Source organism: Aedes aegypti, chromosome 3 (genome assembly GCF_002204515.2).
Source record: "Aedes aegypti strain LVP_AGWG chromosome 3, AaegL5.0 Primary Assembly, whole genome shotgun sequence".
Lineage (NCBI taxonomy): Eukaryota > Metazoa > Arthropoda > Insecta > Diptera > Culicidae > Aedes > Aedes aegypti.
Window position 1 is genome coordinate 8,485,571 of NC_035109.1, and position 19,688 is coordinate 8,505,258.

The following is a 19,688-nucleotide window of genomic DNA, read 5'->3' on the forward strand; positions in this document are numbered from 1 at the left end:
CAAATTTAGCTTTAGTTTTGAAGTTAAACTGATTTTTAATGTTAATTACAAAAAACTAATGCTATTTTGCAATACCCAGTGCTTTTATGTCAAATATGTCTTTGTAAGAATGCAGTAATACAATTTTTTTCGTATTCTTACACAGCTTTCAGAAAATGTCCTGTTCTTGAATAAAGGACACTAATGCGATTATTGATGTCACATAGCTCACTCATACAAATAGTGTTATGAAGCTTCTAAAAAATTATTGAAAACGATGAGGCGTAAAAAGTGTGTAGAACGTTTGCCAAAAAAACACATTATGGAGTTATAGATTAATAGCATACTTAGTACAACCCTCCGGAACACTGCTCCGAAGTGAACCGTTCTGAAGTCTCGATGTGATATGGTTCCACAAGGATGATGTAATAACACTCTAATCATGTTTTCAAAATCAATAGTTGAAAAATAAAATTTTAAATATGGGTTCCGATTTTGGCACGGTTCCGTTTTTGGCAACTGAAAATTTCGACTTTGTTGCCAAAAACGGAATCCCACTGTATGGTCTAATCCACCGGTGTACTAAATTTACTCGGTCTGAGAATTGTGACATTTGAGCGGGGCACGCTCCCGTTTGATCCCCACGTGATCCGGACCCGCTCTAGTGTCAAAATTCTTCGACCGAGCTGGTTTAGTACACCAGTGGATAAGACCATTAGCGAAATCGTGCAGCATCATAATAATTATAGTTTTTCAATAATAAAAACGCGTGCTCGAAAAAAAGGTACATACGCCTACATCTAGGCTTATTATACTGATTTCAAAAGTTGGATTCTGCTATAATATGATGAAATACACAAGTTGTAAGAATTTTTACAACAACTTCAGATTCAAGGGACCCAAAATTAGTAGATAAGGAATGTTTTGATTCTTGAACCTTTTTTGTTACAATCACCATTTTGCTCCAATGTGTCATTTTGTTATTTAATTTAAAAATCAGAGGGGGTTGTGTACAAGACATGACCGCATGACGTTAACTACGCCAAGTGATTTTTTGCATTTGAAGTTTAGTCGATTCTCATAGTCACAGCCTTCCTTTAGTTCAAACTCTAACATAATATCGTGACGGTCCCAACATTTTAGATTTTTAATTGACACCCAGTATATTGCCGTAAGACGTAGTTAACATCAAAAGAAGAATGAGCGAATAAGCTGAAAATGGTCTGCTTTTATAGTGCGCTTCCCAACCCAAAAGAATCGTGGAAGACAATATGAACGAGTTTGGTTGCGTAAGAAAGGGGTCGACATTTTCCCAATTTTCGACAGTCTATCGTCAAAAATCAAAAGTTTTCTCCATTTGAGTAAAATGTTGTATAAATTTCCGACCGATTGGTGGGAAAATATTGAAAATCTACAGATAAATGGCTGAGTTATTACCATTCAAAATCTTACATAATTTCGTGACGGTCCCAACATTTTAGATTTTCAATTGACACCCAGTATATTGCCGTAAGACGTAGTTAACGTCAAAAAATCAATTACGCAAACTGACAGAGATCAACGGAGTATTGGATTTTGCGAAATCATTTTGACGAATTCCTAAGAATAATATAACAAAAAAAAATAAAATTATGATCAATTTGCTCCCGGTCTACGGTTCTAGTTTCTTGGAAAATTGTAAACATCTAACAACTCCACACCACAAAAAATACAAGTGACAGAAAAAAATGTGATTTGGATCCCGAGTAACACACATATTGCAATTAAATTTTATCAACTGGTATATAACCAGATTTGGTTATATAACAACAATTCTGCCTCTATTATAACATGTGTGCTACATGGGATATGATCTCGGAAAATCAGGAACATCTCCAGTGTCCAGTGGCCAATATACGTACGTCCAAGTATATTACTGGAACTAGATCAAATTAGCCGTCGAATGTTTCCGGATGCATCTAATTTCACCCATTTTTTCAATCATGCTTATAACCATTTGAATTTAGGTAAAAAAATCCTATCTACATGCATTTCGCCTAAATTCTTACAATTACCCCATGGAAAAACTCTTGAATTCTACACTAAATTATATTAAGAATATTGTTAAGGTAAATGTGTGCTCTAGTGTCTTTGTTCCGAGAAATGCATTACGAATTTCCTTTTACTTGCGTTTATATAAAATCAATGAATACTTAAATCATCAGTAGATTGTTGAAACAACCAAAAATAATTGAGATGATTATGCATGTTTGCCCTAAGCGATGAACTAGGTTAGAACTAATAGTAAAATAGGTCATCCAATAAGTATGGCATGCTCCCAACAAACTACAATCTGTTTGCATGTCACTTAACGATTAGAATGAACGTTTTGTTTTCAGCTTCCTCTCGATTACACCACCAATAGCCATACATGTAGATATACACTGCCGAAGCAACCGCCGCGATGCCTGTTGCTCATTACTGTTAGGCTTCGGTGTATATCCGTACCCTGCAGAGCACAGCCTACATGTACAAATCGCTCACCGTTAAAAGCTTCATTGAGATGCATGCTCTCGCTTTTTTTTTTCGTCATCGTATTTTCGCTTATCGTAACGCCCCATCTAATTAGAACTAATTATATTGATTACACCGTTATTGACACCTCATTAGTTTTGTGCTTCGTGTTTCACGTGCCGCTTGTTTCGAGTGTTTTTTTTTTACGTTAGGCTTGTTGTATTCGTTCGTATTACTTAATTCATCATCCATTAAGGATTTCACTAATTTCATTGGATCGCTAATAAAAATAAAAGTCTTTTATCTTGTCACTTATACTGATTCGACTTTTTATCCCGTTTTCGTTGTTCAGTTGGATGCGATTGGGATTCCTGGTGGATCCACGTGGAAAAGTTCCCGTCAAAGTCGTTGCCAGAACATTTGCCTCCGGTAAGTGGGTGATCTCATCACTTGAGAGACGGGGAAGATTAATTGGATTTCCTGGTTGCTTTCAGGTAAAACGGAAAAGCTAGTCTATCAAATTTTGTCAGATTTGGGCCTACCCAGCGGCAAGAACGATGCCATCGAAAGGGCGGACTTTACGTTCGAGAAGTTCTACGAGTTGTACCACAAGATCTGTCCCAGGAACGATATCGAAGAACTGTTTCGATCGATGTGAGTGCCTAATACTTGACATACGAGACATCTAATAACCGCCATTTTGATACTTTCAGTACCCAGGGCAAGAGCAATACTATCAACATGGACCAGTTCATCAACTTCCTCAACGAAAAGCAACGTGATCCTCGGCTGAACGAGATTCTCTATCCGCTGTACGACGAGAAGCGAGCGCTGGAAATCATCAACACCTACGAGCAGGACGAAGCGGCTCGTGAAGCAAGTAGGTGTTCGGTCATTAGAATGTCTAACTCGCATAGATAACTTTGAACTTCCGTAATTCCATCCGCAGAAACCCTCACCAAAGACGGTCTCATTCGGTATCTCATGTCGGACGAGAACGCGCCAGTATTCCTCGATCGGTTGGACATCTACATGGACATGGACCAACCGTTGTCTCACTACTACATCAACTCATCTCACAATACGTACCTGTCGGGTCGCCAATTCGGCGGCAAGAGTTCCGTCGAGATGTACCGCCAAACGTTGCTGGCCGGGTGCCGTTGCGTCGAGCTGGACTGCTGGGACGGCAAGGGTGAAGACGAGGAACCGATCATCACCCACGGAATGGCCATGTGTTCAGATATTCTGTTCAAGGTGAGTTCGCTCGACAACTAGGAAATAATGTCTACTCAACTCCTGATGACTGCTTGCAGGACGTAATATACGCGCTTCGTGATACGGCGTTCGTCACCTCGGATTATCCTGTGATCTTATCGTTCGAAAATCACTGCTGCCGATCGCAGCAGTACAAACTAGCTAAATACTGTGATGAAATCCTCGGTGATCTACTGCTGAAGGAGCCACTGCCCGATTATCCGGTAAGTAGACCCCATTTCCAAGTCCTCCGGAATCCCTTCTAACAAGCAATTCTTCATCACTACAGTTGGAACCCGGTGCTCCGCTTCCGCCTCCATCTGCCATGAAACGCAAGATCCTCATTAAGAACAAACGACTGAAACCTGAGGTGGAGAAACGTGAGCTGGAGTTGTTCCTGCAGGGTGAATTCGTGGCGGAAGATGACGTCAAGGAGGATGCCAGCGCCGTGCGTAAACCGGAGGCTACCGAAGAGGTCGCAGCTGTAGCGACAGTAGCGGCTTCTCAAGATGGCGGTGAAGAGGTTCCTGCAGTACAGTACACCGGTTCAACGACCAACGTCCACCCCTGGCTGTCGTCGATGGTCAACTACGCCCAGCCGATCAAGTTCCAATCGTTTGACTACGCCGAAAACAAGAATATCCACCACAATATGTCCTCATTTGCCGAGACGACCGGAATGAATCTTCTGAAACAACAGGCCATCGATTTTGTAAACTACAATAAAAGGCAGATGTCCCGTATCTACCCGAAAGGTACCCGAGCGGATTCGTCCAACTACATGCCCCAGGTGTTCTGGAATGCTGGTTGCCAGATGGTGTCCCTTAACTTCCAGACATCCGATCTACCAATGCAGCTGAATCAGGGTAAATTCGAGTACAACAACAACTGTGGTTATTTGCTGAAACCGGATTTCATGCGGCGAGCTGATCGAAGTTTCGACCCATTCGCCGATGCTCCGGTCGATGGAGTGATTGCCGCCTCTTGCGCTGTACAGGTCATTGCCGGTCAATTCTTGTCGGATAAGAAAGTCGGCACGTACGTCGAAGTCGACATGTACGGTTTACCCTCAGATACCGTCCGAAAAGAGTTCCGAACCCGTTTAGTTCCGGCGAACGGTCTCAATCCGGTCTACAACGAAGAAGCATTCCTCTTCCGTAAGGTGGTGTTGCCGGATCTAGCCGTTCTGCGATTCGGCGTCTACGACGAAAACGGTAAACTGCTCGGACAACGAATCCTACCGCTGGACGGTCTCCAGGCTGGATACCGGCATATCTCCCTCCGAACCGATGCCAATTTTCCGATGTCCCTGCCCATGTTGTTCTGTAACATTGAGTTGAAAATTTACGTTCCCGATGGATTTGAAGACTTCATGGATGCCCTGTCCGATCCACGTGCTTTCATGGGAGCAGCCAAGGAACGATCGGACAACATGAAGGCTATGGGAATCGAAGAATCGAGTGCTGGAGGTGCAGCGGACAACAGCAAACAGGCGAAGAAGGACGAATACTTGGAACCACCGATCGTATTCGACCCGATTACGGTGGAATCGCTCCGACAAGAGAAAGGCTTCCAGAAGACGGCCAAGAAGCAGCAGAAGGAACTGGATAGCGTCAAGAAGAAGCACGCCAAGGAACGAACGGGAGTGCAGAAGCAGCAGAATACTGCCATTGAAAGACTGATCAAGGGAAAAAGGTAAGAATCAAGCCTGACCGACTGAAACGCCTTTTATAATTTTCTTTCGTATTTCAGCAAGGAGGAAATCAAGGCGGACCCAGCAATCCGGAAAGTGATCCAGGAGCAAAATGCTCAGTGGAGCGAGATGATCGAGCGCCACAAGAAGGAAGAGTGGGATCTGCTCAAGCAACAGCTGGACGACCAGCGAGATATCCTGCGGAAACTGATGGAAGCCACGCAGGCTTCGCAGATGAAACAGCTGGAGGCGAAACACGAACGCGAAATCAAGACGCTGAACAGCCTGCAGGCCAAGATCTCAGTCGAAACCTCCAAGGAGGTGGCCAATGATAAGACCCTGAAAACCAAGGGCGAGAAGGATCGTCGGTTGCGTGAGAAGAAGCAAAACAACATCAAACGGTTCATGGATGAGAAGAAGGTCTTGAAGTTTTTGACATCCCCAAAATCATGTTCTCAAAACACTCTTTTCTACTTCACAGACGGCCACCATCAAGCAGAACCGCGAGAAGGAGAAGCTCAAGGTGACACACGACAAGCAACTGGAGGAGCTGGACAATGACGTTCAGAAGGTACAGAACGCCTACCGGGAGATTGTAACGCTTGAAACGGTGGTGTAGCGTTCGCACCTCGAACTCGCGCCATCATCCCCCCGTTCGATCTCTTAGTCCCACCTGAAGAAAAAAAACCTGATTCGTGGAGTGAAACACGTGCCGTGTTGCACCGCAAATTGCCAAGCTGATCTGTGTTATATAATCGTGTAGTAGTTTCTGTTTTAGGTTTATTGATTTTGTTTTTTTTTCGTACGTTAAGTTTCGTTTATCAGTAGTTATGCGCACAATGCAGCCAAAGCCAGTTATTTATTTTCCTATTAGAACGAGTTTTTGTTTTGCTGTATTTGGTGTAGAAGTTTTACCGTGTACCTTACATCGCCTTATAAGTTCGACTGCTGTTACTGTTAGAGTGTTTGTGTTAACCGAAGCTGGAACGCCTCATTTTCACTCGAAATCAAGTAAGCTATAATTTTAGTTTTAGTTTAACATTGGTTCTTTCATTTTTATGTTTAGTGATTTTTTTTTTTTGTTATCAATAAAACACAAATCAGGGTTCTGGGCAATTGCTGACTAAACATGATTGAGCAAAAACTCTCTGTTCAATCACTCCATATCAGTTCCATTTCCAAATGGAAAAGCAATGCAATTATATGTAGTATTTTTGACTAACTCTTGGTATATTTAATAAGATATAAAACATAGACAGCGATCCCAATATGCAACGTCAACGTCGAGAGCCTAATCAGTTTCGCCTGATAGCCATGGTCAGGCATTATACACCCCTCTTCACTCGTCTACTTACCGACTAGAACTTGTCTACCTTTTTCTAACTTGCAGACCCTTTCACTCTTAGCCAAGTTGAGACCGCTGTCTCTAAACTACAGGGTCGCTGCGCTTATGGCACTCATTTCCCTGTATTTACGTGTTCTTGACAGTCTAAGCCGATGCCGCACTTCTTTTGTAATTTTCTCGGACATAAGCAGACAAATTACAGATTCACACGGATAGATTTGTTAAAAGCTTTCTGGCAATGTTTTTTACAACGCATGGAACAGGTCTTGTCAGTGTGACTATTGTCTTCAGTCTCATTCTCTTCGGCAACTTTGCCATAAGAACTTCAGGCGAATCTCTTCGGGTAGCTCAAAATCAGTGTCACTTTGAAACGAATTCATTTGAATTACTTGCATCTTTGGCAAAACTTTTTGTTCAGTCTCGACAATCTCGTCAGTGGGAAGATGACAGAACAACGAATCATTTGAGTGTTTTGATAGAAAATTACTGTGTATTTGGCGTTTGAAATTCGGTTGCCAACAATAGTCGAATGATGCCGAAGCCGTAAATTACACTATGATGAATTCAATTCGATGGTTACTGCGCCTACATCCCCCCTTATCCGAGAATCCATCCAATTCCAATAGGGTCTTAAAATGTTATGTTCTTGTTTTTATCAAATAACACAATAGAGCCTACCCTTGCTACTACTATGGCAAATTTTTCTGCTCAAAAAACGGATCTATCATAATAAATCTGCGAGCTGTTTAGTAGAATACCTATAAGTAGATGAAAAAACCGAATTTAGTACTTTACCATTTAATTTCACTAGAGTTTGTATCTTTTGACAGATACGCGTATTTCGACCTCAACTGTAAGGTCAAAAGATACAAACTCTAGTGAAATTAAATGGTAAAGTACTAAATTCGGTTTGGATCTGAGCAATTCTCGCTGAAACCAGGCCGCCATCGGCACCCATCGTTAGAATTCCAATTTTATGTCACTGATCGCTAGTTTTCGATAAAACTTAAGGGTGGTCATTTCTTTTTTCTCATATTGGTGGACCCCTCGTACGCCAGCTAGCTGAACAGTTTGCGAAAAAGCCCATTTTTTGATAAATCTTGGGTATTTCGTCACGTGATATGTCTCATATTTCGCTTGAAACACATAGCAAACTTAGTGGCATCGTATAGAGAAAGGATATAGCTTTTATTTGAAATCGAAAAAAAAATTGGCGGCCATTTTGAATTTGGCCGCCTTCTTGAATTTTGGTAGAAAAATCGTTTTTTCACCATTAGCGCACCGCTAGTTTTGAATTCTGAGATCACCATCAGAAAGCTGAGGAAAAATTGCGTAAGATAGGCTGCAGAAACTAGGTGAGCAATGGTATTTACCCTATCAAATGAACGATTTTCTAAATCATGCTCTACGATTTTGACGCATATGACGAGTGCAATCAATACAAAAACCTTTTTTGTGCAACAAAGAAACAAGTTTTCAACCTTTGTTGTTTTATTGGAGTCGAGTAAAGAATAAGAATATTATTTTAAGTGAAAAAAATTGGCGGCCATATTGGATTTTTGATTTTAAGTAGAAGAATGAATTTTTCACCTTGATAGCACTTAGCATGTCGAATTTAGTGACCACCAATAAAAAAGGTTACGTATACTCTTCTTCTTATTATTCTTCATTTTCCTGACGTTACGTCCCTACTGGAACCGAGCCTGATACTCAGCTTTATTAGTAATAAATCCAGGTTATCAGACAGGAATTTTCTTTTATAATGCGATTTCAGAATAATTCTACGACATATCTTTGAATTCAGTAATAATGAATAATTATTGAATTTATATAAATGAAAACCGGCCAAAAACATTTTTGAACCATGGTTGCATTCATTTGTTGCATGCATTCATTGAATGAAGTTTATAGATTGGGCAACGAGACATTAGTAAGTCTTGTTGTAATATCTGTTGTACTAACGTAAAACATTGACAAAAGTGCATTAATTTAGAATGTAAATCTTACATTTTGAAGCAAAAAAACATCCTTGATTTTCTGAACCATAAAGTATCGTTTTTACTACCGCCCAAAATGCATGTGAAAAATAGCGAAATTGGAAGATGAGAAGCAGGTTTTGTTCTAATGTGGACGTAATGCCGAAACGCATGTGTATTATTTCGAGGTTGTAAAATCTGGCGGCCATCTTTGATTTCAACGCCATCTTGGTTTTTAGCAGTTAAATGATGTTTTACAATCTCAGTGCTCATTATGTTGAATTATGAGGTCTCCGTTAAAAAATAACAATCAGGTTCTATTTTTCTTATCTTATCACAGCTGTTCAACTGATTGTTCATTTCTATCAATGGTTTAGACCAAATACATAAATGAAAGAAATAATGCTATTTTTCAACTCGAAGATATGCAGAAGAATCATTCAGGTAGCAAACAAGCGTTAAAAAATCATATTTGATCATTTGTTTTTAAAGCTAGTTAAGCTGAGGGGCTGGCTCTGTTCCAGTAGGGACGTCACGTCAGGAAAAATAAGAACAAGAAGAATAATAAGTGTAACGGTAGCATTAAAGTTCAACATGTTGAGTGCTATCAAGGTGAAAAATCATTCTACTACTTAAAACCAAGATGGCGTCAAAATCCAAGATGGCCGCCAGATTTTTTCACTTAAAATAATATTCTTTACTCGACTCGATAAAACACCAAAGATTGAAAACTTGTTTCTTTGTAGTACAAAAACAGATTTTTGTATTGATTGCATTCGCCATATGCGTCAAAATCGTAGAACATGATTTAGAAAATCGTTCATTCGATAGGGTAAATACCATTGCTCACCTAGTTTCTGTAGCCTATCTTACGCTTTTTTTTCAGCTTTCTGATGGTGATCTCAGAATTCAAAACTAACGGTGCGCTAATGGTGAAAAAACGATTTTTCTATCAAAATTCAAAATGGCCGCCAAAATTTTTTCGATTTCAAATGAAAGCTATATCCTTTCTCTATACGATGCAACTAAGTTTGCTTTGTGTTCCAAGCGAAATACGAGACATATCACGTGACGAAATACCCAAGATTTATCAAAAAATGGGCTTTTTCGCAAACTGGTCAGGTAGCTGGCGTACGAGGGGTCCAACAATTTGAGAAAACAGAAAGGACCACCCTTAAGTTTTATCAAAAACTAGCGATCAGTGACATAAAATTGGAATTCTAACGATGGGTGCCGATGGCGGCCTGGTTTCAGCGAGAATTGCTCTCTATCATATTTAAATTTTAATTCTAAAAATTGGTTCAAATTTGAACCTTGACAGTTTTGATCATGTTCGACGTTCACTTCGCCGACAGATTTGCACTGGGGTTTCACTTTTTTGGGGTTGTTCCTATCTGACATTTCGAAAGGAACACGGAAAACAAAATAAACCCAAAATTCTAGTACTTTACACCCACCTGCGACGGAGTGCTTTACTTCCAGCGGCGATTCAGCGAGCTCCCAAGTCTGATTCTCCATCTGTGCTCGATACTCCTCGACCAAGTCTTTCGAACGGTCGCCATCTCACACGAAATCGCTTCCTGGAACGTCTGAGGATCAACGCTCGCATCACCTGGTACATCGCAAAGCTGTGGAATTTGGGAACTTTCGTCAGGAAGAGTACTCCCGTGCAAAAGTTTGGGTTCACCCCATAAAAAAACATACAAAAGTGTTCTGTCCATATCTCTGTGATTACACGTCCAATTGAAACTCTCTAAGCCGCAATCGAAAGGCAAAGAGTTATTCTTACTTCGCATGTATTTTTCCAAAAACATTCTTTGAACTTTGTATACTAAATTTTTACTTAAAGTTGTGACATTTTTCAAAAAAACACACTGAAAAATCATATCTAATTTCCTCAGCATTGGATCGACCAAAATTTTAAATCAAAGTGTCATTAGAATCGTAATTTTATATTCTATGATGAGACCCCACGAAATTCTGGCGGAAAAATCTGGAAAGTATTCAAAATCAATGAAACAGTCAGTCGAGTCATCGTGCAAAAGTTTGCGTTCACCCCTCAGTATGGTGCAAATCGTGATAAAGTTTGGGTTCACCTGAGCCGCACGCACATCATTTTTGTCAATAACTCTGCCATTTGTCAACTGATTTTAATAGTTTAAAGCTTTTCTGAGCGCAAATAATGGCGCGTACATGATTGGTTTGAGATTTCACAGATTTAAGTAAGTTCAGGTGTGCCCAAACTTTTGCACGATTATTCGACTGACTGTTTCATTGATTTTGAATACTTTCCAGATTTTTCCGCTAAAATTTCGTGTGGTCTCTTCAAAGAATACAAGATTAGGGGAACTGGGGGTAATATGCCCATAGGGGCAAAACGCGCCACCCTCGATTTGGACGAACAGTGTGGTATATAATACTTTTTTTCACCCTATGTTATAGAAAATGGATAAAAATGCTTCTCTTAATATGCATGCCATATTGAAGTTACGCGCAATTTGGAACCTTACAAATGTACATTTTTCGCATCAGCCTGAACAAACGCTCGGATGTATGCAACCTATAAACAAGCATGATTGTGTGCGTACGTTTACAGCGTGACAAACGCCGAACTAAAGCGGGGCGTTTTACCCCGCAAAACAATACATATGCGGTTGAGCAAGCATTTTTACAAAAAGGATTTATTAATCCCAGAAAGGCTAAAATGGATAGCTGTTTCTACTATTTGATAGAAAACATGTTTGTTCATCCAACCATAATTAAAAAATGAGTATAAACTAATGTTTTACCTCTCAAATCACTGTTTTCCTAAACGTGGGCAAACTACCCACAATCCCCATACGATTCTAATGACACTTTGATTTAAAATTTTGGTCGATCCAATGCTGAGGAAATTAGATATGATTTTTTAGTGTATTTTTTGAAAAATGTCACAACTTGAAGTGAAAATTTAGTATACAAAGTTCAAAGAATGTTTTTGAAAAAATACATATGAAGTAAGAATAACTCTTTGCTTTTCGAATACGGCTTAGTTTAAATTGGACGTGTAATCACAGAGATATGGACTGAACACTTTTGCATGTTTTTAAAGGGGTGAACCCAAACTCATTCACGGGAGTGTACTTGCCTGGGGTTATGCGCTTCCTCGCACTGTGCCTTACCAACTGTTGTGGAGGAAGCGCAGGAGATTGTAGACTGATTCCTCGAACTCGAATTCACAGAGCTCGTCATCTTTCGCGTGCAGATCATTTACATCACCATCAACGGCCTGTTTCTCTGTGTAAATTGTTCGATACTCCGACCACACAGGAGCTTACGCGCGTTACGTCTGATCTCCTCTAGCTGTCGTACTCAATTGCCTCAACCTTCGTTCGTGCATTGCATCGTACCACAATCCAGTGTTTCCAATTGTAGAACATTTCCTACACTGAAACTAATGTATTATTTCAACTCTTGTATATCGTTACATCCCTCCTATTTTTAGACAGTAAAACAAATCCCAATAATACCTCTCTTATTCCATTATCTTTTATTGCTGAATTCCAATCATCCACATCAAGCCTTAGATTACCTACTCGTTAACAACCATTACATAATCCTGAAACTTATTCGGCAGTTTGCTTGCGCGTTTGGCTCGTAGCTCTCTCTTGTCAGTCACACCATCTGTGGTTGCATCTACCTGTTCAGTAGACTCACCTGAGGCGCCTGCATATGTGTCTCCATCCCGTGATTCAGTCTCAACTGGTCCTTCAAAGCAATATTGTTCTGTCGTATCATTCAACACCGTTTCTGAGTCTTTCAGCTTCTTAAGGTGTGAACTGATCCATAGGTAAACTTTTCCAGTATTCATTGATTTCACTGTGATTGCTCCCTTATCCACCTGTGTTACCTCAAACTCGTCTTGCCTAAAGTTAGGCTGCATAGCTCCCGGATTTAGATCGCGCATCAATACTACGTCTCCCCTCTTCAATTTATGCTTTTTCGCATGACGTTCTTGGTTAGCGTGACTTTGATGATACTCTTTGATCATCATGTCCTTGTCTTTCGCGGCTTCTAATTTCAGTTTTGGAGGTTGGTGAATTGAAGGAATGCGATTACGAATTTCTCTACCAAACATCATCTGTCCAGGTGATAAACCGGTGGTCTCCTGTGGCGTTGAATGGTACAGAGTGATGTATTCGTATGAATCGGTCTTCCAGTCCGTATCCTGTATAGCACTGATCTTCAAACGTTTGCCAATGTTCCTCATCTGGCGTTCCACTGAGCCGTTTTGCTCTGGCCAGTACGGTGTTGAAAGATTCAAATGAATCCCATAGCTGTTGTAAAATTTCGAAAACTCTGTCGCCCTGAATTGCGGTCCATTATCCGCTATGATCGACCGCGGAATCCCAAAACAACTAATCATTCTTAACAATGCTCCGATCACTCGTTGTGTTGTCGCCGGCTTCATTGGTTCTACTTGGACGAATCGACAAGTGTAACATACCACTACTAACAACGATATACCGTGTACCTTTTAATTCCGCTCCTAAATGCTTATCTTTGACAGATACGCGTATTTCGACTACCACTTGCAGTCTTCTTCAGTGTCAGTTACTCGTATCTACTGAAGAAGACTACAAGTGGTAGTCTAAATACGCGTATCTGTCAAAGATAAGCATTTAGGAGCGGAATTAAAAGGTACACGGTACTTTATCTACTTTAAAGTTTCTCTATTTGAGATTCTGCTCAGAGGCTTCGAACATTCATTAAAGAGAACGATATACCATCCGGCAGCCCTTCTTTGAAATCGATGGCGAGATCTTGCCAAGGATCTGTTGGAATCCGACGAGCCAAAGGATTTGGCTTATCAGGAATGGACGTCATTAAGCATGGCTTACACTTCCGAACAGCTGACTCTACTGCTTTGTCCATCTGTGGAAACCAAACTTTAACCCGTAGCTGAGCTTTCATTGCCGTGGCTCCTTGATGTCCCAGGTGTGCAATTTCGATCACTTTGGCTCTCAATGGTTTAGGCACAACGATCCTATCACCTCGAAGTACTAGGTCACCTACAAATTTAACTCATCACGAACGGTCGCAGTTCTGAACTCGGCTAGTACTCCATCCCAATCATCTGTACCTAGAGCTTCCTTAACATTCTGTAGCTCGTCATCTTGTAGGGTCGCTCTTTAAATTTCCTCGATGGACATCGCTGATGGTTTGATTTCCTCGGATAACCAAGATAGGACATCAGCACCTTCCTCTGTACTGTTGTTGATCTGTGAGTCGAGGCTCCGCAAGGTTACTTTCCCCAGGCCCGTATTTGACCGTAAAATCGAAGCTTTGCAGTCGCAGAATCCAGCGCTCAATTCTAGCTGATGGTTTGGATTGCGCTTTATTGAAGAGGTACTCCAGCGGCTTACAGTCAGTGATGAGCGTAAAGTGCAGTCCGTAAAGGTACATGAACAATTTCTCCATAGCCCAAATGATCGCGTAACATTCTTTTTCAGTTTGACAGTACTTTTTTTCATAAGCTGTTAAACTCTTCGATACACACGATACTGGTCTCGGAGAACCATTTTTCATCTGGATCAGTATGCAGGCGCCTAGTCCAACAGGACTAGCATCGGTAACCAGAAACGTTTCATATAGCGGGTCAAAGAAAGCCAACGATTCCACCTTCCCCAACAGTTCCTTAAGCTTATTGAACTCCTGATCATGCGATACTTTCCATTCAAACGTATTACTTTTGACAAGCAGCTGACGCATGTGGAAAGTTAGATCTGCCAAATTTGGAACGAATCTACCAAGAAAATTAATCAATCCTAGCAGCGATCTCAAATCAGAAACTGATGTTGTTGGCTGCAAATTGCGTATGGCTTCAATTTTGTCTTCTGTAGGGCGAATACCATCCTGAGAAAGATGGTATCCTAAAAAAGACAATTCGGTCACTCCAAACATTGACTTTTGCGAGTTGATTTTTAAGTTCATCTCCTTGATTCGCTTCATAACCTCTTCTAATGTACGATCATGAGCCTCTTCCGTCTCGCCGCGAATGAGTATATCATCCATATACACAATTAGTCCCTTGATGCCACGGAATAAACTTTCCATCTCACGTTGGAACAACTCCGGGGCAGATTTGATCCCAAACATGAGACGACAGAAACGGTACACACCACTCCTAGCTACAAACGTTGTAATGTCCCAGCTATCTGGATGTAATTCAAAGTGGTAGTACGCGGCTTCCAGGTCTATTTTCGACATCTTCACGACCTAACCAATTTAAACAGAAATAGGCTCATCTTTTTTTCAACAGCAACAATTGAAAACTTACTTTAGTGATCATTGCCATCGCGCTATCGATGTTTGGCATAGGGTAATTCTCGCGCATAACCGCTCGATTGGCCGCCCGCATATCCACGCAGAGCCTAATTCTTCCATCGGTCTTCCTGATGGGGACCAATGGTGACACCCAACTTAAAGGCCCCTCAGCTCTTTCTACGATCTTCTTTTGGACTAAATCGTTTATCGCGTCCTCCACATCTGCTTCCATGGCGACTGGCAACCTACGCACTGGTTGCACAACGGGATGAACTGTTTTGTCCACCTGAATTTTCAACATCGCATTCGGAATCTTTGGGAATTCGTCTTCCAAGATCTTCGATACCTGATTCACCTTATATCCGATTTTAAGGACTCCTAACGCAAACGCCGTTCCTTTGCTCAAGAGATTAACTTGGCCTTCCGGGGCAACTAGAACATGGGACCAAATTCCGCTTTCTTCCTCCGGAATCTTTATCTCGATCTCGAATACTCTGCTGAATCGTATCTATTTATCCGACGCAAAAGATTTCAGCCTTAGCTCTTCTTGTCGAGGTGTTCTATCGTTCATCATCATCGCTCGTTCTGCTTTCAGTAGCACGTATGTCTCATTGTTGATGATGTTCGCCGGAGATCCCGAGTCCACCAGCATTTTTGCTCTGACCCCTCCCAGATCATCAATGTGGTGGCGATATGCGTACGTCTTGCATTGATCCTTATGGTGCATGTACGTATATCGCCTCCACATTTGTACTCTTATGCGCTATCTTATACGAGTTCGTGTTTACTGGGAAATCTTCATAGATTCTTTAAAATATTATTTAAGGTTTCTAATCCATCCGATGTTTTTTTCTATGTATTCCTTCAGATATTATCCAGAAATTCGATTTTTCAGTTCATTCAGTTTATCTTTATATTCATAGCAATTCAGGAGTTCCTACAGGGATACTTCAAGAGTTATTTATATCTTACACAAGTTTCATTAGAAGTTCCTTCAGGATTTTTATTAGAATTACCTCCAGGTAGTTTGCTCCAATAATTTATGAAATATCCTTGGGCGTTGGATAATTGTTTGGATATATCTGGAGTAATTCCTGTACATATCCTTAGAGAAATTCGAGGTTGAAATCTCAAAAAAAAAAATTAGCAGGAAGCCGTAAGAAATTATATATGCATATTTGGAGAAATTTTTGGATGAATTTTGGAAGGAGAAAGTCCTAGAGAAATCAATGGAAGAATCACTAGATAAATTCCTAGAAGACTTAGGACTTTCATGAACCATTTTTGAAAGAGTCTTTGAAGAGACAATTGGCTTGTTTAAAGGTATCAAGTTTTCTACATATTGTGATTCTACATTGAAAATCGAACCACAACCCAAAGTTTTAAAATTAGTGTAATTATTCTTAGACAAATTCCAGGTTGATTCTTGAATGTATATGTAACGAAATTTTTTTTGAAATTCCTCACTAAGTCCGTTAAAAATCACTGAATGAACTTCTATAGCAAATCTGAAGGAAATTTTTAATAAATTTTATTTTTATTTTTTGACCTTCAATTTTTTTTTCAATTTGTAATTTGATTTGCAATGATCAAATCCCTGTAAAAAACATAAAAATACATACAGTGGTTGATATTTGTCTCAATCTCACGAGGACTTTCCAAAACAAGTCTTAGAAATAATTTTCGAGAGATGTGTAGTTAAATTCTATGAGAAATCCAACTTTCACCGTTTCGTTCTTTTAAGTGATTTTTGTTTTGTTTTCTTTTTCCTTGTTTAGATTGTTTTTTTTTAGGTTAGTGATTTCTAAAGTCAATATTTTCAAAACACTCAATCGCTGTTATCCTAGCTTCATCGCATCTAACGTACCAACGAGCTTGAGGTCTCGTCTACAATCCCTACACATGATTTCGCTAGATTAATTAGTTTTGCCGGAAACTCATATTCTGACATTATCTGCCACAGCTCATTTCTATTCTTTACGCTGCCTTAGAATCATTAAACAAATTATTGATATTCAAGTTGTACTTTCGGAACTCTGATCAAGATTCTGAAATACTCTTGCAAGAATCCTTCGAAAACTTCAGCGTTAAGGTGAAGATGAATCTAAGCCAAAGTTCAAATTTTCAAGAGCACGGATCTGGAGAACCAAACATCCGTTTAAACTGAAAACTTAATCGATTGGTCACTAGCTGGTGGTGACCAATCGATTAGGTTTTTAGCTCAAATGGATGTTTGGTTCTCCAGATCCGTGCTCTTGAAAATTTGAACTTTGGCTTAGATTCATCTTCACCTTAATCTCTGGAATAACTCTTTTTAAAAAGTTTTGGAGAATGCCATGGGTAAAGTGTTAGAGTTATTACGGTGTTGAAGAATAACTACAATAATGACAAAATCTCTGGAATGAGTCGCTGGATTCAGTTAAAGAATCATTCAAAAATTGGTTGGAAAAATGTTTGAAGGAATTCCTGGAGTAATTCCTGCAGATTGTTTTGGAATCCTTGGAAAATTAAGCAATTTACGCAAATTCTAAGGTGGCACAGCAGAGAAATTAAACGAAAAGATCCTAAATTGCATTGGGATTTGAACCTATACACCTGTAGTATATTTTTTCGTTATACACAGAAATAAAAATTCATGTAAATTTCAGCGTAAAATCATGCGCATGGAGGTAATGCCAGATATGTCGCAAATTTACACGTCACATCGTGTAAAATTACAATAACATCATGTAAGTTTCCGCTATACATCGTGTAATCTAGCATGGACTCTAACCGATTACGCGACAATTGGCATAAATTTACATGTTGTTGATGTAATTTTACACGATATGTCATGTAAATTGGCGACAAATCTGGCATTCCCTTTATGTGCACGATTTAACGCTGAAATTTACATGGATTTTTCTTTCTGTGTATTCATGAAAGGTTTCTTTAAAAAACAATCCGTGAGAGTAATTGTTGCTGTAATTCCCAGATGATTTGCTAGAGCAACTTCTGGAGAAATCTCTAAAAGAATCCCTATAGCAATTCGTTTGTTGTATCTTGGAGGATCTTAAGAAAATAAAGTAATCTACGGAACATCTAAAGAAATCTACAGAAAAAATAGCAATTATCTTCGAAAGAACTTTTGGAGTTTAGTCTTGAAAAAATCTTGAAGAATTACCTGGCCAAACCGATTGGGTTATCCCTGAAAAACATCCTGCTTACAGCCACGGACGTTTTCATACGACTAACAGTGTTACCGAACATTTAATAGTTGGTCATCTACTGAAGACAGCTTTATTCAAAAACATCATAGAATATGCTCTTCCTAGAGAATTTGATGAATGATGCGGAGCAACTAGCATAGAGATTGTCGCAAAAACTGGAATCTTCTACGTTCATTAGGAAGTTGCCTCTTACTAATCCAACTAATTGTACAGATTATAACAAAAACTTTATCTCTATAACTCCTTCCTTCCCCAACAGCTGATCGACATGTACAAGGTCGACGAGGAGGAGTACAAGATGACCAGCAAGATGGAATTCTACGCCTGAATGTTGGCCAACGGTTCGCCACCTCCGGACGAATCTACGAAATAGCCCTAGCAAAAGGGAAGTCGGACAGCTGCACCACAGAAGAACTGAACTTTATTTTCGGAAATGTCTCGTATTATATAAGAAAAAAAAAGATAAGCAAGACAAAACCAATCCAACGTGTATTTGTAGTAAGGCAGTAACAACAAGTTGAAACATCAAACATCATCAAGATCACAATGTGTAGATCGAACAGGAATGAACCAGCAAAACATGTATTGAGAGTACGAAAAACCCCATATTTTAGATGATAAACTAAGTGAAAAATAAGCAGCTCTACTATCAAAAGGGAAAAATGTATCATTTTGAGCGGAACAAAAAACTAGGTGAACCAAAAAAGGAAAAACAAAACAACTAAGAAACTATTACTACTTAGTATTAGCAAAAAGCAGTGTAAACAGAACCTATCAAAGAGTAGCATCATTTTAGGACAAAAGGAAAAAAATAATATGAAATGAAATGAAAATCAAAGTGAGATTAGTTGTTTCTTATTGATCGTTATTTATTTTGTGAACGTGAAAGGAAATGTACGCGACCAGGAGGCAGTGGAGGAATGTTAGGATTGTTCTTGTTGTTGGGACAGGGAACTAACACATCCAAACAAATACTTATCCAACTACGAATGAGCGGGATCAAATGAATATTTTACTTTATTCAGTAGCAGGTGAAACTACTAGGGAGATACACATAGGAATCATAATCGATTAGACATTCACTAACAGAAAAGAAAAAAATCACATTCACAACTAACAAGTAGACAATTGAGACTGTTCGCTAAATAATTTGGAAAGTGATGGCTATTTGTTCCCGTAAAAATGTGGAAGTGTGTAGTATCTTCTTTGGTAAAAAGGGAGTAAATGCTTTCTGAAATTTAAGGTACAGTGAGGTGAACTAAAAGTGGTCAATTCAGCTCCGATGCCATCCTTACTAGCAGCTTGGTTGGTTTCCATTGTCCGTAGTACTGACATTTTCTCCGTTGTCTCGAGCGCAAGCAAGAGCTCTAAGCGCCATTCAGGTGTTCGTCGAAGTGCTGCTTCCACCTTTCGATCATATCACGTTCGTCCGT

The 19,688-nt window shown here is 39.8% G+C and overlaps 1 protein-coding gene across 4 annotated transcripts in view; it reads left to right on the top strand.

Annotated features, from left to right (window-relative positions):
* LOC5571895 (1-phosphatidylinositol 4,5-bisphosphate phosphodiesterase) overlaps positions 1 to 19,304 on the top strand; it is a 365,353-nt gene extending 346,049 nt beyond the window's left edge. For 3 of the 4 annotated variants that reach the window (XM_001653754.2, XM_021850418.1, XM_021850419.1), the window contains 9 exons: positions 2,825 to 2,901; positions 2,967 to 3,126; positions 3,186 to 3,352; positions 3,422 to 3,726; positions 3,786 to 3,950; positions 4,016 to 5,421; positions 5,479 to 5,839; positions 5,901 to 5,990; positions 18,515 to 19,304. In XM_001653754.2, coding sequence (XP_001653804.1) covers positions 2,825 to 2,901; positions 2,967 to 3,126; positions 3,186 to 3,352; positions 3,422 to 3,726; positions 3,786 to 3,950; positions 4,016 to 5,421; positions 5,479 to 5,839; positions 5,901 to 5,990; positions 18,515 to 18,583 — 2,800 coding nt within the window. In that variant the 3' untranslated portion in view covers positions 18,584 to 19,304. Of the gene's footprint in view, positions 1 to 2,824; positions 2,902 to 2,966; positions 3,127 to 3,185; positions 3,353 to 3,421; positions 3,727 to 3,785; positions 3,951 to 4,015; positions 5,422 to 5,478; positions 5,840 to 5,900; positions 6,431 to 18,514 lie in introns of all 4 variants that reach the window. The other variant, XR_002501399.1, reaches the window with a different exon arrangement.
* Positions 19,305 to 19,688: the final 384 nt, after the last annotated feature.